The sequence below is a fragment of the Myotis yumanensis genome, unplaced genomic scaffold (genome assembly GCF_028538775.1).
Source record: "Myotis yumanensis isolate MYYU_CA2020_CCGP unplaced genomic scaffold, mMyoYum1.0.hap1 SCAF_1, whole genome shotgun sequence".
In the NCBI taxonomy this organism is placed as follows: Eukaryota; Metazoa; Chordata; class Mammalia; order Chiroptera; family Vespertilionidae; genus Myotis; species Myotis yumanensis.
Window position 1 is genome coordinate 50,332,605 of NW_027223752.1, and position 25,834 is coordinate 50,358,438.

Sequence of the window (25,834 nt, forward strand, 5' to 3'; positions counted from 1 at the left end):
GTGCTTCAGAAGAACAGCATGTCCCACCACCCCTCTCCCTCCTGGACAGGGCTGACTACTCTGGCCTTCCTGAGTTCTAGACCTTTCACACTTCCGGCGTCAGAGAGCCTGCTGTGGACTGAGTCAGGGAGCTGGTCTGCCCAGACCCCTTGCAAGTAAACCAACAGTTTCCTCAGGCAAAGCAGACTGGCTTTTATAGCCTGGACCTGGCCATCTGGCCCAGGTCAATGAGCCTTCTGGGAGGAAAACACTGAATAGTACCAACATACATAAAAATGAATTCTGAAATCCCAGCCTGCACAGGAGGTGTGAGTCTGTGCTTTATGTTCTGGCTTGGCTGCCTTCTCATACAACTCCTGGCAGGGTGGGCAGGAGGGAAGGCTTGTTTTTGTGAAGTTGAGACCTGCTTCCCTGTGGCTTCCACCCATGGGTCCATTTTTACAACCAACAGGCAGGAAGATGAGATGCCACCTTGGTAGCGCAGAAGGTAACTGGTAACTTTGGGGAAGTCACTTAGCCTCTCTGATGCTCAGTTTTGTCAGCTGTGAAATGAGGATATAGCAATGCCACCTACCTTATAAGACTGTGTGAGGATTAAAAGGGTTTAAAACACTTAATGCAGGGCAGTTAATACATATTGACAGTTATCGCTGCCAGCTGTGTGACCTGGGCAAGTCACCTCTCTCTGAGCCTTAGTTTCTTCATCTATAAAATGGGACCACTTACTTCACAAAAGTTAACTACAAAAATTGCTACAAAAATTAACTTCCATGCAGGTGTTTTGAAAACCATAAAGATCTAAACACATGTATTTTTAAAATACATTTTTTTATTGATTTCAGAGAGGAAGGGAGAGAGAGATAGAAACATCAATGATGAGTGAATCATTGATCGGCTGCTTCCTGCACACCCCACACTGGGGATCGAGCCCGCAACCTGGGCATGTGCCCTGAGTGGGAATCAAACCATGACCTCCTGGTTCATAGGGCAACACTCAACCACTGAGCCACACTGGCTGGGCTAAATACATATTTTAAAACTGTTGGCTATGCTTTCTAAAACCACATAGAATAAACCTAAACCCTCCTTTAAATGAACAAATAACTAGAATTTCAGGAAATGAGTGGGGCCAAAGGGAAGTTAGGCATGTGTCCTAGATCCAGCCAGGCATCAGGTAGGTGTGGATGCCAAGGGTATCCAGGGCAGAAGGAGGATAGTGGGGCAGGAGAGAGGGGGTGTTGAGGCCTGCCTTCCCTGGGGAGGGAGGCCCCATCCTGAGTATTAGCTCAGACTCTCAAGTGCTGACTGTGGCTTCCATCTCCCGTCTGGTTCTCAGCTACGCTGTGACTGTCCAAGAATCATACGCACACCCCTTTGACCAGATCTACTACACACGATGCACAGACATCCTCAACTGGTTCAAGTGCACCAGGCACAGGTGAGTACCTCTCTCAGACGGCGGGGCAGAGAAAGGGTACTGGGCCCTCAGCGTTTGCCTTTCTGCCAGTTAGTAAAAGGCCACTGTGACACATGTGGCCAGTGCATCACCTGTATCCCCTTGGTATTCACTTTTCACACTAAACCCCAGAGACGCTCTGCTGAGGGCTTCTGTCAGGCTAGAGGCACCTGAGAATTAATGTCCTTGGGGCATTCCTCAACCAGTAACAGGTAGGGAGTTGGTAGGTAAATACCCCAGCTTCCTGCCCCTGAGTATAGAGGGGACAACTCTGAGTGTATTCCAGAGGCGCTCTGTCACCCATAGCAGTAACCTGCTCAATAGCACACCCTACATTGGCTGCCTTTATTTCCCTGTCTCACTTTCCCGTTCCCCTCCTAGTGCTTTCCAGGATCACCTCCTAAATAAAGGACTTGTCCTTGAATCCTTGTCTCAGGTCTGCTTTTGGGGGGAAATCCAACCTAGAAAGCCATTCCCCCTCCGCACCCCCTCCCCCGAGCAGATGAAGTCCCATGCCTTGGAGAACAGAGTGCAGGCTAGAGGTCAACACCCTCTCAGCATCTCAACCACTGCCTGTGGGAATCCTGCTCCCTTGCCTAAGCCCTCCTGCAAATCATGACATGCTCCCATGTCACAGGCAGAGGTGGCGGGGGGGCAAGGGGCGGGGTGGAGGAGGGAAGGAAGAGAGAACATTTTTTGTTGGATGACCCTGGGCAAGCCATGATGAATGATCCTTGCCTTACCTACCTGCAGGGTCCTGTGAGGCCAGGGATATGAAAGTACTTTGAAAAGTGCAGGGGAGAATGGAGAACAGTGAGGTATTAGACCCAAGGTGGCATTATTACTTCAGGGCTGAAAAAACAGCAGATGAAGAGTAAAAGAGAGAATGAGTGAGAGACCAGACGGTTTACTTCCTAGTTGCTGAGCATCTGTGTTGGTTCCAGATTTCCTTGCTTCCTCCTTGCGGGTCTAGTCCCTCTTTGGGATTTATGCAGGAATCGTGGTGGGTAGCACGTGGAGGGGAAACCCACTCTATGCTGAAAAGCCAAAGTCCTGGCATTTGGGGTTTTCTAGTAACTTCCTGTGAGACACTGAACATAGATATAATAACCACTTTAAAATCCTTGCCTGCTAATCCAACAACTGGGTCATCTCGAGGTTGGTCTCCATTGATTGCCTTTTCTCTTATGTAGGTAATATTTTTCTAGTTTCTTTATATGTCTAGTAATTTTTCATTGTATGCTGACTGTTATGAACAGCAGAGACAGTAGAGACTGAATTCTGTTATGTACCTTTAGAGCAGGGGTGGGGAACCTTTTTTCTGCCAAGGGCCACTTGGATATTTATAACAGTATTCACAGGCTATACAAAATTATCAACTTGAAAATTATGTTGCTAGGAAAACAGCAGGGCCAGACCAAATGAACGCCCTCCTCTAGGGAGTATCAGTTCATGGTTGCTTGCTTGCTTGTTTGTCTTATCAGCCAGTTAACTTGGCTAAACTCAATTTCCAAACTGAGAGTTCACTAGTTTTAGCCTTACCTGGGCTGCTTGTAACCTGCCCTCCACACACATAATTTCAGGGGACAGAAGTTTGGGCAGATTTTTACCAAGAATATGGGCTTCCTCTTTGCGGCTCTTGTCTTTCTGGAGTTTCCCTTCCCACTCTCTAGTTGCAGAGTCCACCCTATATTTGTCCTGTGGTTCTTCAAGTCAGTGAGGCTGAGCATCTTCTGTCTAAGTTCTAGCCATCTGGGGTTTGCATTGCTGACTTTGGTCTGTCCTTGGGCTAACCTTGCCCAGTGTCATTCCCTTCTTCCAAGTGTCCACTCCGCTCTAGTATCCACCTTTGTTCTCTCCCTAGTGCCTTCAGGTAGTTGTTTTCTCCTTTCCCCAGATTGTCTAACTGTTTGCAGGAGGATTGGTCTAACAGGAACTACTCGGCCATTATCCCATCCCTTTCCTAAGTCCTTGGCTGTGAAATGAGGAGGTGGGGCCCAGTGCCTCCTCCCAACTCCCCCAGTTGTGCCAAGTTAGCTGCCTGTGGACCTGGTCAGGCAGAGGCAGAAACAGAAGTCCCGTTCCCTTCCTGAGCCAGCCAGGCTCTGAACCAGCCAGGCTTGCTCTGCGGGTGGCTTTGCTGGGTCCTTGGAGTCCCGGCTGCCGTCCATCACCGCTGGGGAAGGGTGAGTGAGTGGCTGCTTATTAAAATAGGCTGCATTCCTGGAACACGAACTATTTTGCTAAATTATTGAGTCGCCTTGCAGCCTTCCTGATGACCCAGAGTGTGACGCTGACAGTGGCACCATCAGTCTGCTCCGTGTGGAGTGCCTTGTTTGAACGAACGCAGCATCATTCTCCTGACAGCAGCCTGGCCCCGGCTCCTTCCCTCTCCTGCTTCTCACCCCAGCACTGGGAGCAAGCAGGATAGCAGTGGGAGCATCTCTCTCCTGAGAGGCTGTGGTGATGTCGAGACCACCTCTCCGTGAGAGGGTTTGGGGAGAGCCCTGTTTGGAGGGAGGAATGGACTGGTGACCTCCGAGTCAACCCCAGTTGCTCTTTACCTGAGAGGTGCTTACACCACCCCTGAAGTTGCCAGGAGCTGCCTCCCTGTGCCGGGAAAGTAGCCTCACTCTGAGAGCAGCTTGCTTTCCATTATGGGTTTTTGACAAAGTAGAATGACCTTAGTTTACGACATTCCCAAATATCACAGATTTCCCCAGAGTCCCACACTGTCATTTGTCATAAAGCGAGGGCTTTAAGGACTGGGAGCCTGTGTGGTAAGACTCCCTTCCCAAGTTGGCCTGACCCTCCGTGGAAAGCAGACTGTCGGCATCTGCAACGACCAGCCCTGCTCTCTGCCCCCTGAGGAGGGGTCCACAGGCCATGCACCCCCGGTGCTGGCGGGGAAGTGAGAGAGCTCTGGCCTCAAGGCCCGAGGACCTGGGTCGAGTCCTAGTTAAATGACATGACCTTGGGAACTTGCTTTCTCGTTCTGGTCCTTACTGGCCGCTTCAGATCTCCTCCATTATGACCCTATGTGTGAGGAAGGAGCTTTGCCTCTCAGTGTCCCATTGACTCCCTCCGAGGACTCAGTTCTCACACCATCCATTGCCCTTTTCTTACTCTCACGATGGCCATCCCATAAGCCCAGCAAGCCACCCTGTGGGAACTGGCACAGGGCAGCAGGTTAAGCCAGTAGCTTTGAAATTAGACTGACGCGGGTTTGAATCCTGGCTCTGAAACTGTTTAGCTGTGTGACCTCGAGCAAGTCAACTTCTCTGAATCTCGGTCTTCTCATCCATAAAACAAAGTGGGAGGCGGAACATAAAATTAAGTAAGAATAAAAACCCTAAAAAGAAATGAAATAAAGGGCATAAAGGAGCTACCTGCCTCAAGGAGGGAATGGAAGGAGATTTTGCCTATAAACCTCTCTGGCACAGGGCGATGTCTCAATGCTCTTGTCAGCAGAAGGACGGGAACACAGGTCTCTGATTCCCAGTCCAGAATGCCCTTTGCTCTCCGGGCCTTTCGGCTTCCTTTCCATATGTAACTTTGTTCTCTGCAGAGCCAGGCTTGGTTCGGAGCCTTCCCAGGGACGGCAGGCAAAGCCCTTTGCAGGAGGTGTTAATTTTGGTGTGAGGGAGATTAACTCACCTCTGGGTCTGAGTCACACTCAGAGGGTCCTTTTGATGACTGTGCTCCAGTTCTCCAAGTGAGTGGACCAATTTCCAGGGGGCCATGAGCAGCCTGCTTGTTGGGGTGTTGGCAGGAGGCACAGAAGCTCTCAGAATCCCAGTCCCATCCGAGTCACCCCCTGGGCCCCTCTAGCACAGGGCCTTGAAGTTTTAAGGAAAAGTCCCCAGTTACCCTCCACAATGTCACCCAGACAGCATCTCCCGCAACCCTTCTCAGTATCACCCTGAAGGGAGTGGGGAGAAGTCAGTAGGTGTAACAAACACCGTTTCATTCTGTATTACATTGCCCAAACCCCGCCATCGATTGTTCTTTATTGTGTTCCTTCATATTCGAAGCCACCATGCATTTTAAAGTGATTATTGAATGGCATCCTCAATAGAGCTTAACACAAATATCATTCTAACAGGAGTGATTGATTTTCAATACTTTCAAGTGGCTTTCTCCCTGTGCCTTAGGATCAGCTATAAGACGGCGTATCGGCGTGGCCTCCGGACCATGTACCGGCGGAGGTCCCAGTGCTGCCCTGGCTACTACGAGAATGGAGACTTCTGCATACGTATGTAGGGGCTGCCTCTGCTCTGGCTTCAGTGGGGTGGGAGGGAAGTGGGGGGGACTGAGGGGAAAGAGGTAGAGCTGTCTTTTGGGTCCTGGGCCGCAGGTCTCAGCTGACCTCAGAACTCCGAAGTCCCTGCCTGCTGCCAGCTCGGAGGGAACAATGGGTCTAATGCGAGTACATTAGCACAGAATTGTCTGTCAGATCAACCTCCTAAGAGGGTTGATGGAAGCGAGTCAGGCCTAGGCTCTGAAGGGGTGAGGAGAGAAGTGGACATTTCTGGAGTGGGCGCTCTGGGGAGCAGTGGGGAAGAAGTGCTGAGTGCTTGGCACAGAGCTGAGGGCATAGTAGGTGCTCAAGAAGGCTTTGTTGGATGGAAGGGGAGCTGAGTGGATAAATGAATGGAGAGGTAGATGGATGATGGATGGATGATGGTTGGATGGATGGATGGGTGGAAGGAAGGCAGGCTTGATTATTGGATGACAAAATCATGGTACCTCGAAGGAGGATGACAAGAGTAAGACATCACAAGGGACCTATTCTAGGAAGTGGGAAGGTTTCTAAAAAGAACTGGAATACACCAAAGAAAATGTTGGTTCATGAAAGACACTTGTTCCCTCTTTCCCTTTTTGTCTGCAGTGGCTCAGTAAACTGAAGCCTTGGGGACCAGGGCTGAGTTGCTGGCAGCTGCAGGCCCTCTGGGTGGGGGGCAGTGTGGTACAGTGGGAGACACCCAGGAGCAAGAGCCTGCAGGTCAGGGTTTTGGCTTCAGCTTCCTAGGCATGTGGCTTTGGCAAGTCGCTGACCCTCTCTGGGAGAATGGTTGAGGGCCCTGCTGGAGTCTAATGGACTCTCCCCACACACCTCTGACCAGTGGGATGGGACCCGTCTGGGGCTCTCCAGTGGGCATCAGGAGGTTTCCTCAACGGCAGGACACTGTCAGAGAAGCTTGGAGCCCCTGTTTAATTACCGAGGGGAGGCCGCCCACACAGCTTCTGCCTCTGCATTGGGAGGCAGATTTGAAGAGTGATTTTCCTTGTTAGTATTCTCCTTGCCATCTGGGTGGGTAGAGCGAGCTAGCACCAGAGAGAGAATTTGGGCAGAGTGGGCGTGTTGACGTTGGGAATGAAACGACAATTTTCCCCTACTGTTGTTACATCTCCCCTAATGCTGGAGAAACTCGATTCTAATTGCATTACAGGAATGAATGAAAAATGCTCCGGCAAATGGGGTCAATACTGATGGTTTTGCAGGAACAATACAAAGATACTAACCCAACGCAAACTCAGAAAGCAGTGCAGAGGACTGGGCTGGGCCAAGGCCGTGGTCAGTGCTTCAGCTGGGATGGGGTTACTATGGGACCCAGGTGTAGAGGTGAGGTCAGAATCAAGACTTTACAGCTGCCGCTCTGTTTGCCTGTAGTGGAGCGAGGGTCAGGCTGCTGGTGGGACATGGAGCCATGAAGATGGAGCAGGATGGGTGTGCACGGCCCTTCTGAGCAGTGATGGACTCAGGGAAATCATGAAAGGAGTTCGGATGTCAGCACGGGGTCCCAGGAATAGATGAGCACCTTCCCCTTCTAATTTCCATTAGTGGATGCTGGTCAAGCTCTTGGAAAATGAAGAGCAGGGCAGGAGCGCTAAGTGTCCTGGTTGCGCAGGATCTGTCTTGCTGACTGGGAAGGCTGCTCATGACCTGCCGCCTGCTCCTTATGTAACTGCCAGGCACTGCCTGCCGAGCTGGTGGCCACGGCCCATCCTCCCAGGAAGCCACACTCCTCAGGACGGGAGGCTTTTCCTAGGAGGGAGCAGGAGGGTCTCGGCAGGGAGAGGGGGCATTTTGGCGTGCTGAGGCTGGGGGTGGTGACAGAGAGGGGCAAGAGGCACACAGGCCTGGGTTGAATCTCAGCTCTGCCGCTCCCAGCTCCTTCCTCTTTACCCTCATCACCATCCTCTGCAGAGTCCAAGCACCATTCTGATCACTGTACATCCATCAACATCAGCTCCTCTCAACAGCCTATGAGGTAGGGACCCTTCCTGCTTCCAATTTACAGATCGGGAAACTGAGTCACAGAGCAATTCAGTAACTTGGCCAAGATCACCACTTTCTAGCTGTGTGATTTTGGTCCATATACTTAAACGCGCTGTAACTGAGCTGGAAAGCAGTAAAAGTGGAATTTGAACCCAGGCTATCTACTAGTAGCTCCAGAGTCTGCTCTGAACCACTTGGATTAGGCAAGACATCACCTCTCTGAACCTCAGTTTCCATTCATGTAAAATGGGGATAGTAATCCCTAAACCATCAGGCACAGGATAGGGGCTTAATAAATGTCAGCTTCCTCCTCTGCAGCTTTGGGTCTTAACATTTTTTTAGTCTTGGCTCTTATTTTAATTTCTCAGAGATCCATGGACTCTCTCCCTGGGGAAATGCATACTACATATGTAAACATGCACATGCACACGGCCCTTTGCACACAATTTCAGGGGTTCGTGGATCCTTTGAAATGCTTAAAGGGTCTTTGGACCCCATGGTCAGTCGTTTCAGCCATATGCTCATGTTTATCCATTCAACGTACACTTGTTGCAAATGCAGGGGTTGTGCACGCACATGAGAAGTGGATGCTGCCTGGAGGAGCTTGCAGCCTAGTGGAAGGAAAAGATTTGGTACAAAAATATGTGCAACCGAGTGTTGTAGCTGCTTTGACAGGCGTCTTTATAAAGTAGGGCAGGATAAAGAGGAAAGGCTGTCTTTTTGGCCACGCCTACTCACCAAGTGTTATTGAGAAATCAGCTACAGGGAAGAGTGGAGGGGGTGCCTGGGAAGGGTGTTTCAGCCCAGTAGTTTTTTTGTTTTGTTTTGTTTTTTAAATATATTTTATTGATTTTTTACAGAGAGGAAGGGAGAGGAATGGAGAGTTAGAAACATTGATGAGAAAGAAACATCAATCAGCTGCCTCCTGCACACCCCCTACTGGGGATATGCCCACAACCAAGGTACATGCCCTTGACCGGAATCAAACCTGGGACCCTTTAGTTCGCAGGCAGACGAGACGCTCTATCCACTGAGCCAAACTGGTTAGGGCAGCCCAGTGGTTCTTACATGCCTGCTGTGGCCACCCACAGCGCTGTGCTGCTGACAGAATGTCAGAAACAGCTCCTGCCCTCGTGGATCCTACTCTCTTGTTGGGAAGGCAAGTCTAATGTACAGGAAGTCATTAGAGAACAGCTGGAGAGGAATGTGGGAACGGCTAGACAGGCCACACAAACTCAGGCAGGAGAGAATGCTGTGAGCTGTGATCCCTCGCAGGCTTTATGGGGTTTGAGTTGATGGAAGGGCGTTGTTGGAGTGGATGGGAGAGGGAGCCCCATCAGCAAAGACGCGGAGAGGGCCTGAGCAGGGTGGGCAGATCTGGGCTGGGAGAAGGGGAGGGGAGGCTGGCAGGGGGCGGCAGTTAGGAATTCCCTAGGGCCGCTCTTACAAAGCACCACAGCTGGTGGCTTACCCAGAAGGAGGTTATTGTCTCACAGCCCTGGAGGCTGGAAGTCTGAGATCCAGGTGTCAGCAGGTGGCTTCCTTCTGAGGGTGTGACAGATGTTCCAGGCCTCTCTCTGGCTTCTGGTAGTTCTTTAGCCTGTGGCAACATAACCATTCTCCACATGGAGTCCTCCCCCTGTGGGTGTCAGTCCCCCAATTTCTCCCTTTTATAAGGTCACAGTCATATTGGATTAGGGCTCAGCCTAACGACCTCATTTTAACTCGATTATCTATCTCTGAGACCTATCTCCAAATAAGGTCTCATTCTGCGGTTCTGGGGGTTAGCTAGGAATTCCACATATGAATTTGAGGAGGACACAATTCAACCCATAATGGATGGGTGTCAGTCCCCCGCAGGCTTTGTCACCTGTGTGTGAGAGAATGGAGTCCAGGGTTGGGGAACTCGTGAGCGGGAGAAATGGTAGTGAGAGGGTGAAGGATCGTGCCCAGAATGCTGGTGCTGGATGAGAAGCTTGTAGACCTGAGAGCATTCAGGAGCCAAAACCCTGCAGCCCTGCCCCTCCTCCCGCCCCCCCTCCCCACCTTCCAGAGGCCAGAGGACCTCCAAGTCCACTAGAACCTGGTGAGAACTCATCCAGTGTGGAGAGTCCTCAGGACCCTGCACAGGAACATCACCCGAGCTCTGGGAAGGGCCATGGGGATGTTGACCTTCCTCCAAAGCCACCTTCCTGGAGCCTTGTTTCTCGGCACATGGTAGAAGGACACTGGCCCCATCGTGAAAGCCTTGGCTGACTGCCAGTAACTTGCTGTGCAATCTTGGGCAAGTCCCTTTGCCTCTCTGGTCCCACTGGGTATAGGATGGATCATCTCGGTGTATGGAAGGAGAAAGATGAAACAGTGAATGAGTGTCCTGGAAAGCAGATTCAGATGCAGGTGACACTATTTTTCTATTTGTACCATTTCCTCTGGCCCAGAACTGCCATCCTCGGAAGCCTTTCCACAACCATCCACACCAGAGCTGCCCACACCTGACCATTATCCACAGATAAGCATTAGTCTTGTTCCTCCTTGGTTGCCTAGGCATCAGATGTTTCTTGAGGATCGCTGGGCGCAAGCACACTTCCTTCTTTCTTTCTCCTTGTGAAATAGGGCAGTGGGCATCTTTACCTCTGCAGATAGAACTCATTTTAAGTCATGGGGTGGGGGGTTGAGGCATTTTGTGAAGCTCTGTACTTTGAAAATATTAGTCTGTATCAGACTGGATGGGCTGGGCTATGCTGCAGTAACAAACAATACCCCAAACCCAGCGGCTTAAAACAATAACGTTTTTTGTTCATATTACATGTCCATTGTGGGCTAGCCAATGGCCTGCTCCTTATCCACCTTCACCCCAGGACCCAGGCTGATAGAGCAGCAACCCGGCAATGTTGCTTGTTGCCATGGCAGAGAGGAGAGCGCTGTGGCAGGTGTTGAAGGCCGAGGGCCAGCGTAATTAGTGAGCAGTGGTAACGCTTATCACAGGTTCCACACAGTAATCACAAATTACAATCCATTCAAATGTTTTACTGAGCACCTGGTAACCTAATATCAGAATCACCGGGAAGACTTGTTACAACACAGTCTCTTGGGCCCCAGGCTCAGAGTCGCAATTCAGAAGGTTTGGGTGGGGCTGGAGAATTTGCATTTCTAACTAGGTCCCAGGCGATGCTCCTGTGTCTAGGCTGGGAACCGAACTTGGAAAACCACTAGTCTTCCTATTCAAAAGGATGGTTGCTGCACTCACCAAGTAAATTGCAAAGAGCCCAGCAGGTTGCCTAACAGGTGCATCCCCTTTACCAAGGGCTTCTTCTGATGGGCCACGGGAGCAAGCAGGTCTCCGCATAGCCAGCAAGGAGGAGAACTCACCGGCCCAGTCCTCCTGTCTCCTATTCCCCTTGGTCAGAGTCTCCCCCATGGGGAGGTAACTCCCCCGAAGTTCCAGGCGGTGTCCTCTGGCCCTTTCAGTGGCTGCTTGGAATGCCAGCACATGCCTCCTGCAGTGTGGTTTTCATCCAAACCCAGAAGAGGAGGAGTAGCCAGAAGCTCCAGGTACATGGCTGATGGGCCTGGCTGGGCTGGAGGCTGGGGGTTTGGGGGTGCTCAGCAGACTTGGGCACCTCGTCAGGTTGGCTGGGAGGAGGGACTGCTCTGGCCCGGTGGGGTCAGTCTGCACTGGGTGGCCCAGAGGGAGCAGCAGCTGAAGGCCTGGGGGGCTGGCTGCACTGGGGGAACCTGAGGGTGGGTAAGATTTAACCCTTTAAATGCCTCGCACCACTTTGGGGGTTAGATAGCCCTGTTTTATTATTGTGGTTGTTTTATACAGTCGATTATTACTTAAAGCCAACTCCTACGTTTACTGATTTCTTTGCTCCTCATCTATTCTCGCATCTCACTTCTCAGTTTGGCTGCATTCTTGAAAGGTCTCTTTCAAGAAGTTCTTTCCGGGAGAGTCTGCAAGCGACCAACTCTCTTATGCTTTACTTGTCTGGAAATGCCTTTATTTTGCCCTACTCTTGAATGATGGTTGAGCTGCCTATGAAATTCTAGCTTCTCAGTCATTTCCCTTCAGCAGTTTGAGGATGTTTTTCCGTTGTCTGGACTTTGTCATTGAAGTGCTTTTCAGTTTCCCTCGGATATGTCCATGTGTGGAGTTATTTTTATTCATAGTGTTTGCTCCTCAGAGGTATACGTCTTCCTGAAGCTAAGGCTTCATGTCCTTTACACTTCTGGAAATTTCTCAGCCATCTCTCTCCAAGTATCTCCTTTCCTCCACCCTCTCAGTTCTCTCCTATTGGAGCTCTAAAATGGACTCTTACTTCATCCTCTCTCTCCTGGGCTCTCATTTTTCATCTCTTTATCTCTCTGTGTTGCATCTTGGACATCTTCCTCGGATCCATTATTCAAATCCGTTAGCTCTGCTAATTAACCTGTCTGTTGAGGTTTTAATTTCAGTGATATGTTTTGTTTCTAGGAGTTCTATTGGTTCTTTATCAGATCTGCATGCTGTTTCTGTAGTGTCCTATTCTTTCATTATGAAGTCTAATCCTTTTATTGCTTTAATTATTTTAAACATATTTCTTTTATGGTCTCTTTCAGATAGTTCTATCTTGAGCTATATAGTTCTATTAGTTCAAGTTCCTCGAGTATCAATTTTCCTTTTTATGGGGACTGCTGATTCTCCTTTCCTGTGGGTTGTGTCCTCATGTAGATTGTACTTTTTTCTTTTGCTGTGAACTCTAGTCTTTCCCCCCTGCCCCGACACCCTGGGTTGAGCAAGAGCCCTATACACACACGAGTTTTGCATTTTCTTATTAGGCACACTAATGGCTTTCACTGGCTCCTTACCAGTCTTTGCGTTCCTAACTTGGTTTGGGAGCCTATGTTGTGTGTGATGAAGGCTTAGGGTCTTTTTCCTTTAAAATTTTTTTAAAAGGGGAATTCACATAATAGTAACCATTTTGAAGGGTACGATTTTGTGACATTTAGTGCAGTCACAATGTTGTGCAGTTGTGACCTCTATCCAGTTCTAAAACTTTCATCACCCCTAAAGAAGGCCCATACCCATTAAAGCAGTCACTCCCCACCCCCCATTCCTTGTTCTTTGTTTCTTGTGGGAGACTTTTTTTCCTCATCCAGAATCCCTTGCTTTTTCCCTAGGCTGGTGGGCAGCAATTTTAAGTTTCCTCTACATGGCTCTGGCAACTTCCAAGGCCAGATCTGTCCCTCTGTGGGGGCCAGGAGCAGAGGCCAGCCAGGTCTGATGTTGCTCAGGCACTGAGATCAGAGTAGTGTCCCCTCCTGTACTTTCCCCTCGGCAGGAGGGACCTGTGGCCAGAAGAGAGAAGTGGGGTCAGACAAGAGGGCAGATGAGAAGTTTGTAGGGAGAGGAAGGAAGTGAAGACAAACTGGTTTGATTTCAAAATGTTGCAAAGGTGGGTCCCTATAGGTGCCCAGATCAAGGTACCAATTAGGGGATTGCTGTGTGTGTGTGTGTGTGTGTGCATGCACAGAGCTATGGGTTTGGTTTAGGAGGCTCCCCAGGGAATCCTGCCTGCTGCCCTCCCCAGAAACAGTGCTGATGCTGTCCCTTGGGTCACCAGCACCTGGTGCTGAGCTTTGCTGCCTAGGACAACATCCATTCTTCTATCTGACCATCCATTCATCAACATTTACTAGATGACCAGTACTGCTGAGTCCTGGGATGGACATGAATACAAAGCACCTGGGCTAGAGGGGAAAATGTGTGTGTGTTCTTTTTTAACTTTTGAAAAATAGGCAGTCACAGTATGGTAAGCACACTTTACATAAGCAGGCAAAGAAGCAGAGGGTGTCCCCAGGGTGGTGGTGGGGATGGAGCGGCTGCCTAACTTCCCTGGCAGGTCCTCGCTGAGTGACCGAAGTTAGCACAGCCCCCACGGTGTGGTCCCCAGCTTGTGGGCTTAGAGCAGTGCTGTGGGATGTCCAGACTGGCTGGGCTGCGGCTGATTCACACTGACCAAACTCATAAAATCTGGATGCTTAACCCTGATGCCAGTGAATTCATTTACAACGAGAAACACAACTACCAAAGGTTTGTTCTTGTCCACTGGTCAGTGCTTTTCAGGCTTCAAGAAATAATGAGTGAATCACGGTCCAGGTTCCCCAAGGCCCAGTGGGTTCTCTGGACACCCCTCTGTTGGCACCTATTTCAGATTCCTCCTGTTTCCTCTAGAGCAGTGCTTCTCAACCTTGGCTGCACATTAGAATCACCTGGGAATCTTTTTAAAATGCTGATTTCCGGGCTTCATCCTCCGGAAATTCTGTTTCTTTGTTATGTGGGGCCACAACATTAGTAACAAAGAAACAGAATTTCCGGAGGATGAAGCCCGGAAATCAGGATCTTTAAAAGATTCCCAGCTGATTCTAATGTGCAGCCAAGGTTGAGAACCACTGCTCTGGAGCACCACGTGTGTGGGATCCACGTGGCCGTGGTTTGTGTGCTCTGCATCCAGAGCCTCTGGGCCGCTGTCAGCCTGTCCCACTGGCTGTGATGCTCCTCGCCTGTCCAGCTATTCCTCCCGAAAGTGAGTTCCTGGAGCAGGGGAGCCATGTTATTCCCGGGGCCAGGCACAGGGCCTGGCACCTAGTGCTGAGTAATCATTGATCGAGTGAGTGAGAGTATGAATGAAGGAAAGAGACTTTAATCAAATACTGAGAGGTGTCTCTTAGGAGAAGCCACTAACTCTGTCGGGGGAATTGCAGGGCAGGGAGGGCCAAAGAAGTCTCCTTGAAGGAGGTTAGTTTTGAGTGGAGTCTGAATGGCGAGTAGGAACTTGTGAGGAGGACAAGAGAGGAACAGTGGCTAAGACAGCACCAGTGTGAAGGCCCCTCCTTCCCGTGTGGCCCTGGGCACGGTGTTTCACCTCCCACTACCTCGGTTTTCTCCTCCGTAAAATAAAACAGGGCTGTATCGAGCACCTATCCCTTTGGGCTGTCATGAGTTTCCACAGAGAAAGCGTCTGGTACAGGGCCTGGCACGTAGTAAGAGCTCGGTAACTGTTAGCCACAGCTGATGGTATTATTTTTGTGGGGGAACAGCGGGAGCATAGAGAGGTGGGAAAGAGCAGGCAGCATCGGGCCCTGTGGAGCACAGGAAGAACGGGGAGAAAGTGGTGGGGAGACGGGGCTGGGGTTGGCCCTGCAGCACCACACCAAGGAGCCTGGACCACCTCATGAGGTCACTAAAGGTTTCAGCGACCAGTCACATGCTCACGGTGGTGTCTGGGCTCCGTCCGTTGCTTGGGGGGCAGCAGCATGGAGGACGGAGAAGGGCTGAAGGACAAGGAGGTGTGTGCAGGATGGGAGAGCCGTGACGTTGGGGCTCAGGCACCTTGGCCCCGGGGGAGAAGAGGAGACTGAGGTCTAGCTGGCTGTGTTTGCTGGCCCAGCCCTCAATTCCAGGGCAGGCCTTTCCCGCAGCCGCAGAGGTGCCAGCAGGGTCCTGGGTGCTGACGCAGCTGTGGAAGAATCTAGGCGCTGCTCCTTAATTACCAGCTGCCGCTGTAATTAAACCCCTGCTCTCCGGACGGACGGGGGCCTCCGAGGAGAAGCCTTTATGAGTGTCGGAGCAGTCAGGCTTTATGTAAGTCCCCTTGCTGGGTGTCCTGGGCCAGGGAAAGCCTGCGAAGGAGCTGACCCGTCCCAGCCTGACTCCCCATGACTTTATGGAAACTTCCCCAAGGCTTTCTATCTTCAGAATTCCCTCAGCACCTATGTAATGCCTCCTCTAATTTCTGGTCCTTGTTGGGCGTGTGCTGTTCCTTTGATGTTCTCACTGTGCTGCAAGCCCCACATGGCCTGGCCCAGCTAAGTCTGTGACCCAGCTCCCCCCAGCCTTCCTCTCCCATGCTGGCCTCCAGGCTCTTTCTGCATATGGCACACAGGGAGCCCCGTGTGCTGGTCCCTCTGCCTGAATGCTCTTCCCCCAGATACCCATGTGACTCACGCCCTTATTTCACTCCGTCTCCTCGAAATAGTCCCCTCCCTCACATCTTTGTTTACCCCCTTATTCTGTTTTTTTTTTTATTAGTATTATCACTGCCTGATATAGAAATATAGAACATATGTGGGTTTTTTTATTTTCTAAAATTTCTCAACTGAAATATATGTTTGATAGGAACAAGGGACTTTGGTTTATTCTAGCTGACATTCCTACTCCTAGAACAGTGTCTGGCAGATAGTAGGTGTTCAACAAATGACGAACGAACGAATGAGTGAATGAACAAGTTAACTGTAAGCTCCTAAGGCCAGGAGCACCTTTTAAAACGTATCATTTGGTCTCCAGTGGCTTCCAATGTGCCAGGCACAGATAGTGGCTCAAAAATACCGAGGTGCCACCAGTCCCTTCCAGTTCTGCCTTGTCCCCTCCCGTATTTTTTGACACTTCCCTCCACGTGCCCCACTACTGCTCACTCACATGCTGTACCCTGGCTTCTTCATGCTGAGACTCGACCTTCTGCATCTCGCTTCCCCAGGGTCCCTCTACAGTCTGTGAATCCCCTCCCACCCAGGCAACTAAATTCTCCATCCTCTCTCACCCTGCAACTTCCTACAGGCTCTCCCTGCTTCCTAGACCCCTGGTCCTGCTCTTCCCAATTTCTGCCTAATGGCTCTTGGAGACTCCAGGAAAAGCTGCGTTGTCTCTGGGAAGCCCTGCCAACACCTGCCTCTCCCACTCCCAGTCCTGATCTCAGCCCCTTCCCCCCTATCACCCTTCCAGTGGTCAGCTTCTTACTCTCTCTCCCTAGGCCAGTGGTTCTCAACCTTCTGGCCCTTTAAATACAGTTCCTCATGTTGTGACCCAACCGTAAAATAATTTTCGTTGCTACTTCATAACTGTAATGTTGCTACTGTTTTGAATCGTAAATATCTGATATGCAGGATGGTCTTAGGTGACCCCTGTGAAAGGGTCGTTCGACCGCCAAAGGGGTCGTGACTCTCAGGTTGAGAACCGCTGCCCTAGGCAGTGAGCCCCTGAGGGCCCAGGCTACAGGACACTGACTAGCGCCCAACACAGAGCCCAGCAGGACACATGGAAAAGCCAGCCCTAGAAGGAAATGGGCTGGCTTTTCCTGGGTGCCTCAAAGGACACCCAGCAGAGTGGTCTCTGAGCAGGCCCTGAGACCCAGGAGTGGAAGATGGCCTGCCTCTTAGGAGACCCTCATCCCCACTCCCCCCTGTCCCTTGGGTTCCCAGAGTCCCTCCCAGAGTTCTGGTGTCTGCACCCCATGTCACACGGGAGTGAAGAGTCTGGGGACCCTGCGTTGGGGCTCTGCAGGGACTGAGACCACTATTCCAGGTCCCGGGAGGCCAGCCCTCTGGTTCGAGCTGAGCCCCATGCAACGCCTCCTGGTTTGCCGAGCTCCTTATTTCCTTCTGGCTCCTGGCCTTTGTAGCAGAGAGGTTTCAAAAAGTGGCTATTAGTGGGGGTTTTCAGATGATGGACACTCCGGTTGCCAAGTCTGCTCTAATGCTTGCTCTTTGACGAAGGGAAGCTGAGTGGCTTCAGTGAGGGTGAAAATGATGACACAGAGCCTCCCCTGCCTCCCAATGGCCACTTCAGTGTCCTCATCTTTGAAGAGCTCTGATCAGCTGCCCATCAAGGGGCTGGGACTGGTTGGGGGAGCTGGACACCCCCATACTATGCTGGCCAGGCATTGGCTAAGATTCATGGAGGGCCTGAGAGCCAGACCCCCACACCTTGTTGCAGGTACACATCCCACTGTCCCCACCTTGTCTATACCCGGGGTACAAAGGAAAATATTTAACACTAAAAGAAGGGCACTCCTGCCAGTAGGTTAGAACAGAATAGGACCCTGGAGGCCTTTTGTGGAGCTAGGGGTTAACCTTGTAGGTGCTGGGAGAGGGGCAGGGTGGCAACCACTTACCAACCAGAACAGAAGCATTTTACTATTTTAACATTTAATAGTACCCTTCTCTAAGTCTTGGCCTGAACTGGAGCACCTGGGTCTCATTTGACCTGGAGATGTGTCTGGAGCTCTGAGGAAGGGGTGCCTCAGCTTGAGTACCTGGCTGTGTGTGTGCGTGTGTGTGTGTGTGTGTGTGTGTGTGTGTGATTGCGAGTTTTCATGTGTGGATGCTGCTCCCAACTCATGATGGGTGCTCGTGTGGCATGTTGTGCCAGACAATGTAAAGGTCAAAAGCATAAACCCTTGAGCCAGACACTTGTCTATTGCCTGTGTGACTGTGGGCAAATTACTTAGCTTCTCCGTGCCTCAGTTTACCCAACTGGAAAATGGGGTAGCAATCATACTATCCTTGTGGGGTTGTTGGGAGATTTAAATAAGTGAGTGTAAACCAAGCACATAGTAAGTGCTATGGTTATTATTACATACACACAGGTATACTCATGACTGTGAGGTTTTGCTCTGTGTAAAGAGTGGACCTCTTACGTGTGTGTGTGCACATGTGTGTTCTCTGTGTGTATACTTGCTGTATGTGTGTGTTGCATGTCTGCCCACGGAAAGGGCTGCCATAACCCGTGTACCAAGTGTATATCTTCAGGCTGTGGGCTTAGAGTTTGTGTTTATGTCTCCCTCGTTTCTCCTGAGTCACCTTCCCTATCATCCTTTCCCACTTCACTTTCTTCTCCTTTTCAAGTAGCGAGTGGTACCAAATTGTCACCAAAGGAGCCAGAATCACATCTTTGCACAGGATGGGGTGGGAAGGGGGAGCCGATTACATCATCAGTCTCATCCCCCTGATGGAGGCAGACCTGGAACCAAGGGCAAAAGCCAGGAGCCTCCTCCTGCCCCTGGCCAAAGAACTGCCCCTCGGACACTTCTACCCTGGGCTGAGCCTCATAGGAAGGAAAAGGAAAGTCCCACATCTGGGAGCCAGAGGTGCCCCAACTTAAAGGCAGCCCCCATCCCTTCGGTGTGGCCAGGCAGAGGGAGCAAGGCCTTGGCCTCTGTTTATCCACAAGGTTCTCTCCACCGAACAAACTGCAGAGGCCTGATAGTAAATCAGCAGTGAGTGCGATTTAGAGGACTCTGTTTGCTCAGCGAAGCTATTGGCAAGGTAAACGCATAAGCTGCAGAAAATCTCTTTAAACAGCTGGAGGGCTCAAACGTCCTTCAGTCCTCCATAAAGGATTCTCAAAATTATATGGACTAGATTAGTATCTCTATTACACAAAACCGTTTCAGTGCCTGCTCAGGGCTTTGGGAATGAAGTCACCGGGGCAGACCTTTTGTTGCCCAACCTGCCAGCACATGGTAATTGAAGATTTCCCTTTAAAAGTGTGTCAGGTGGAAAGAGCTCCTAATTTACTAAGTGGAGGGGCCTTTGTTAGGGAGGCCGAGGCTTTGTTCCGCCTGTCCCTTCTAATCTTGTTTCCGTACAGTGGACGTACATAAAGCACTTCCAGCCGATTTGATTCTGGGGAGGCAAGCAGGGCAGGGCCTGGCCTTGCAGAGCGACTGAGCAGGACCTGCCCTCCCTCTTCCTCCTCATCTTGCCTTTCCCTTCCCTCTTCTGGGCGCCTACCTGTACCCATGGGGCAGGCGCGGGCCCCAGGACAAACTCTCTGGCTTCGTGACAGCAGCTGCCCTGGTCTTTTTCTAATCAGAGCACACCTCCTCCTTTTTAATTGCCTCTCTGCGTGGAAACACCAGAGGCAAGATCCAGAGTGGGGGCTGCATTGTCTGTGGGTTGCCGGGTTTGGATCTAGCCGAGGTCTTTAGCCCCAAAGCCCAACGCCATCTGGTGCCTGATGGGACGGTTTTGGTTGGAGGGGCTCCACGTTCCGGAGGCATGAGGCAGCATTTGTTGTCTGAGAGTCCTCCCCGACGCTGGCTTCTGGCTCTGAGGGGGAGGCCACTGGAGCCTGGGTGCGAGGACTTGGGTTAATCCTCTAGCAGGGAGTCACCCTCCTGGTGCTGTCAGATGTGAGCCCTGACTTGGCTTTCAGAGAAGGCGTTCTCCTCACTCTCCGCGCCACCTTGCTGTGCGACTGGGTGCACCCGGGCCCGAGCTTCCTCCTCTGCGGCGTCAGAAGCTCTGAACTTTCATGAAAAAGGAGTTCCAATGACTGTGGTGCGGAGGTGTTTCCCATTGTGAAGCCAGTGGACAAAGTTAAGATGAGACCATTGGTGTAGTTTAAAACGAAAACATGCAACTGCAGTTCTTACTGAAATGAATCGGAGGGAGAATCAAGTAGAGGCAATGCGATCGGTAAAGAATCGTGAAGCAGTCACAGAGGTCTCTGGAAGTCCTGTTTGGTTTGCTTTAAGGTGGTGGATGAGAGGTTCCCAAGCTTCCCAAGAGCAGGACCCCTTCTTCCTGGCCTGTGTCCCTAGAGGGGCTGGCACATGTCCCCACAGGTTCTTCTAGGGCAGCGGTTCTCAACCTGTGGGTCGTGACCCCTTTGGCGGTCGAATGACCCTTTCACAGGGGTCGCCTAAGACCATCCTGCATATCAGATATTTACATTACGATTCATAACAGTAGCAACATTACAGTTATGAAGTAGCAACGAAAATGATTTTATGGTTGGGTCACAACATGAGGAACTGTATTTAAAGGGCCAGAAGGTTGAGAACCACTGGTCTAGGGACTTGACTACTTGTCAGAGTGGGGACAAGGAAGAGGAGCTGACAGTGACCACAGACAGGGTAGAGCAGCTTTAGACACGTCCAGCCCATCTGGAACACATCCTAGATAACAGCCTCCTTTGGAAGACTCCACCTCCACAGAGAGGGGCTATGGGCGGGACTCCCATTTTGGGTGCCGGGCCTTCACATATGTTCTCATTTTATCCTCAAGATGACTTTCTGGGAACGATTCCTCTCTTTCCACCCGGAAAACTGAGACTCATGAAGTTAAATGCTTTGCCCAAGGGGCCACAGCTAGTAAGTGGTGGAGCCAGGTTTCCAATGCCCGGATGTGGGGGAACCTTCTGTTTAAAAGAACGGGGTCCCCTCCTGGGCTGTGAACCTCCCTGTCATCAGTGCTAGGGATCTGTGCAGTGGAGCGTCCGGCTCGGCCTGAGGTTAGGAGCCTGGTTGCAGCCCTGCTTTGACTAGCTGAACGACTCACACACCTCCTGGAGTTCCTCTTTCCTGGTCTATAAGGAGTACCAGCCCTGGCCCACAAGACAGCATTAAGGGGCTGTGTAATCACCACCCTTGCCAACCCCCACCTAGCCCATGGGGCAGTAGAAATAACAATATTATTCTCCTCCTAGCCCCGCCCATCTTTAACCTCATCATAGATAACACTCATATAACACAACCTATATGTTAGGCCTCATTTCTGTATTAACTCATTTAATCTTCACAACAACCCAGTGCAGTAGGTACTTCTACATTCTCATTTTATATATGAGGAAATAGAGGCACAGAAAGGTTACCTAACTCGCTCACGGTCACACAGCAACGCAGTGATACAGCTGGAAGTCGAACCCAGGCATGTGGTATCAGTTCCATGCTCATGACCATTCTGTTATAGCTGGTGGCCTGCAGGCTCAGCTGCTACAAGGCCACCTTTGGAAAATTCTGGGCCTGATCTCTCTGGAAGTTGAGGGTAGATAGAATTTAGCTGATAGGGTATTGGCTGTAGTTGCCTATCAGACCATTGCAGTGTGTGGTCATCCCAACCCTCCACTTGGCCATTTATCCTGCTCACTTTCTATTCTAGTTCCCATTTCCTATTGGGATGAAGCCTGGCCTGGGCAACCCTGCTATCTATCCTCTCTGTACCTCACTTTTCTCATCTGTGTAGTGGGGATAATAAGAGTTCCTTCCACTTAGGCTTGCAAGGATTAGGTAAGTAAATTCATGTGACAAGCCTAGAACAGTGCCTGGCACACACTAAGTGCTTAATAGGCTCCGGCTCTCATTATCCATTGTGGCAGGATAATATAGAGAGGGCTTCCCTGCTAGGTCAAGGGCAAAAGGAATGGAAGGAGACAAGGGTTGGGAGGAGGGGCACACAGACCCCCCCCCCCTCCCCTGACTTCCAAAAAAATGTTTGAAAATGTCAGAAAAAAATGGCAAATAAATATTAATGGGCTCATGTTGGGGTCCAGCCCCAGCGGGTCCAGGGGTCCCCAAAGGTGTGGACGGAGTCGGCGAAGAATGAATGACACGAAGGCAGCATTCAGGTGATCATCATAGTTGGGTTCCTCAGCCAGTTTCTATCGCCAGGTTCTATAGCCATGTTCTCTTGCTAGGTTCTGTAGTCAGGTTCTCTTGCAAGGTTCTCTAGCCAGGTTCTCCAGCCAGGTTCAGTCGCCAGGTTCTTTAGCCAGGTTCTATCCAGGTTCTTTTGCCATGTTCTGTCTAGGTTCTCCAGTGAAGTTCTGTAGCCAGGTTCTGTCCAGGATCTTTTGCCATGTTCTCTGGCTAGGTTCTGGTTAGGATCTGATGAGGATCTGATGAGGAGCTGATGAGGAGCTGATGTTTATTGTCTTGTTACATCCGTATTTATACCAGCCGATTTTAATCCTGTCAATTTCTATTACAAAGGTTAGGGCGTTTCTTATCTCCATTCCAGGGAGTAAAGATTATGTAGCTTAACTACCCACCTGGCACTTAATTAAGGGGTTGTATCCCCTCCCTAACCTCAAGGAAAAATTCCTACCTGGGGAAACAACCTTTCTCGGAGAGGTGACTTTGGTTAAAACACATAGCGCCAAGAAGGGGAGCAAACATATTAAGAACAGTATGCCATATATGCCAGGTCCCTTGAAACAGCAAGGATGGACCGGCTCCCGGCAGGCTCAGAGATGTGTCATGGGAATGGGGTGGAGCCATCAAGTATACTGGAGGCCAGCTTTGTCAATGGTAGGCACTAGTCACAGCTCTGCTTGCTCCGGGAGGGTGCACAGACCGCAACATTTCCACTTGGAGAGCTGAGAACGTGTATGCTGCACCATCAAGGCCCTGGGTGTCCCAGAGGGAAACAGTGACTCAGAACTGTAGAGAGGGGTCCTCCAAAGAAGGGTGGGGACCCCGCCTGCCAGTGACAGGAAGTGTCTCTGCCCTCTGGTGCTCATTATTCCCCACTGAGGAGGTCGGCGCATTCCCAAATCACAGCTAGTCTTAAAGGTCTTTGCTCATAACTTTACAACTCAAATGGTGAAAAGTGGAAGATTTATCTGTCTCCATCTGTGCTGACATGAGCCTCCGTCAAAGGTCACTTCCAGCATAGAATTCTGGGGCATGTCTGGGTGGGGTGAGGGCCTGCCCTGCCTTGGGTGGAGAAATGGGGAGCTGACTTGTGGGCAGTCTCGCTGTACCTGTGATGGCAGACACTCCCCTGGAGTAGAAGGCAAAGGCCCCTGTATTTACCTTGAAGGAGCTTTCAAACACGGCCCTGACATGTGTACAAACCACGCAGGGAGCAGCGCGGCCGCCTCCGCTGGAGGTCTTAATTACCTGCTAAGAACAAGAGACGGTTCTAAGATCTGGGAAGCTGCCCGTGAACGTGGTTCATTTCCCAGGGCAGGGTGCAGAGCGAGGGGAGCCATATGGCCCAGCAGTGGAACAGCTGTCTCTGGAGAGGGAACCATTCGGGAGCTTCCACCATCTGGGTGAATTATGAGACTTGCGATTTTCATGCCTGTGTTGCAGGAACCCACCAACTTAGCCGTCAAGGGGTGGGTGACAGAGAGAGATGGACTGTCCCTGTGTTCTGTGCTCTGGCCCACTGCACGGCCATTCATCCCAGGAACCCTGACTCAGCAGCCACCTCCTTGCCGGGCTGCCTGGCCAGGACCTGCCTCTGAGGTCATGTGGGCCGATGCCCCGTCAGCTCCCCTGGAATCCTCCCTCATCCCGGGCAGGTGGGCTTTCCACTTCCTCCTGAAATAGACACATCATTCCTTTAACTGTGGCCGCTGCTTGCCTCTTTGGCAGGGCTGGGCAAATCTAGTTGAAGAGTGCTTAGTGGTTTGGGGCTGTTATATTTTCCCTGCTCTATGATCCGTGTTAGGTTAAAATGTCCAGAGCTGCTTTTCTTTCCCACAGAAGATAACTCAACCTGGGCAGGCTCTCTCTGGGAGAATTAAAGGTGATGAGGGACTTCTGGTTGGCTGGAATCCTTGAATCCTCCCTGCAGGGCGGCCCTCCCCTGCCCCCAGCTCTCCAGCCGGTTGGAATGATGAATAGATTCCAGTGTATTCTTATTCCCAATGAAAGCTCTTTGCCTCTGCATGTGCTCCAGTCTCAGGCAAGCAGAAGGAGAATGACGCAGGGCCCACAGTGTGCCAGCACCATGGTGGGTGCTCCCCTGCCACCTTCTGGCAGCGCTTGGGGGAGGGGGTGTCGTGTTATTCCCAGTTCACAGATGATGATGCAGAAGAAGCACAGAGAGGTCAAGGAAGTGGCCAGAGGTCCTCAAGCTAGGAACCGGAAGAGAGACTTAAACTTCGGTCTCTCTGAACCCAAAGCCAAAGCTCTTGCCTAGGGACTGTGTAGACCTGGACAGAAGTGGGTCGGCCCACATGATGTGAGCTGAGGGTAGCTATACATATAAAACCCTAATATGCAAATAGACCATACAGTGGAGCAATCAAACAACCGGTCGCTGTGATGTGCACTGACCACCAGAGGGCGCGCGCGAAACATGGCGGTGTTGGCAGCAGGTGGTAAAGCACAGAACATGGTGGGCATCGACCGTGGTGGGATGATGGAGCAGGTGAGCGGGGGGCGCCAGACCAAGGTGGGGCCCCGGTCGCTGTCATCGGGGTGAGCCCCTGGTGGTTATTGAAAATTCTTTGGTCCCACCAGATGCTCGCACCACTGCCAGCGCCAGGCCTGATCGCACCTGCTGCTAACACCTGGTGCCAGCCCTGGTCACTTGGCACTGTCAGTGGGTGCGAGTGGCAGCTGCTGGCCCCGATCGCCCCTGAGGGCTTCTTCACCTCCTCCTGCTCCTGAGGGGCAATCGGGGCAGCAGCCACCGCTCGCAACCGCTGCTGGTGCCGGCCCCAATTGTTCCGCACTTTCAGCGGTGGGAGTGGTGGTGGCAGGAGTGGGGCTTCTGGTAGACAGGGGACCAGGGGCCATGGTGGGAGGGGCTGGGTGGGGGTGCAGAGGATGGGCCAAGACCCGCCCCTGTACCCACCACAGCCCCGTGGCCCACAGTTCCTCTCAAGGTGCACAAATTCATGCACTGGCCCCCTAATGCTTTTAGAAAAATGGCATCATGGAAATTGCTATGTTTCAGGGCCTCTCAATAGCCCTCCCACTGACAAGCCAGGAATTTTCCCGTGAGAGAGATTCTCCTGGGTGATTTCCTGGTCTGCAGAAGGTTCCTGCAAAACTGTAACGCTGTTACCTGAGGAGGTAACGTGTTGGTCTCCATGCTCCCAGGATGGAGAAAGTGGTACTGGTGAAGGGAGGGAGATGTGGCCAGAAGATAGCAGTGCCCTCTCGCCTTTAAAACTTGATCTGGAGCCAGCTCTGCCCCCCAGCCTGACCACCCTGTGCCTCTTGTTAGGAAGACATCCCACCCGAGCCTCTACAATGAGACCTCACCTTCGATCTCAGTGAGTTGGCCTTAGGTTGATTGCCCCAGGACAGCCCAGATGGGAGGGAGCATGGCCTGTGGCCCCCTCACTCCCTGGCTTGTGGGGGACCCAGCCTTTCAGCCCCCTCCCTGAAGGCCCATCAGGCAGGGTTTGGGTCTAAATGGTTCCAGGGGGCCAACAGGCAGTTAGAAGGGTTTCTTGACTATTTCGGAGTCTGCCAGGAGGGACTTTGGGGAAGCCAACATTGTCTCCCCCAGAAGGGGCTGGGGCCTTGCCCATTTATCTACAGCAGCTGAGGGGCTGATCCCGGCCTTTAGGTTAACCCTGCCCCAGAGGCAGCGAGGCTTGCCCTGGGCGTGGGCAAGCAGACCCAAGCCCATCGGGCCTTTGGTGCTGGTGCTCATGTGGCAAAGGCCACTGATCAATGAAGCCGAAGCTGGAAATGAGAACTTCATTCCTGCCTGGCTTTGTCCTCTCCCACTCCCCCTTTCTTCTCCTTCATGAATTTCCCTTTTCCTTGGGTAGAGGCTGTTCTCCTCTTGCCCACTGAGAGGGG

At 51.4% G+C, this 25,834-nt stretch overlaps 1 protein-coding gene across 6 annotated transcripts in view; it reads left to right on the top strand.

Annotated features, from left to right (window-relative positions):
• Positions 1 to 25,834, top strand: part of MEGF11 (multiple EGF like domains 11) — a 348,065-nt gene that overhangs the window by 118,524 nt on the left and 203,707 nt on the right. For all 6 annotated transcript variants that reach the window (XM_070420503.1, XM_070420522.1, XM_070420529.1 and 3 more), the window contains exons 3-4: positions 1,337 to 1,438; positions 5,611 to 5,711. In XM_070420503.1, coding sequence (XP_070276604.1) covers positions 1,337 to 1,438; positions 5,611 to 5,711 — 203 coding nt within the window. The remainder of the gene's footprint in view (positions 1 to 1,336; positions 1,439 to 5,610; positions 5,712 to 25,834) is intronic.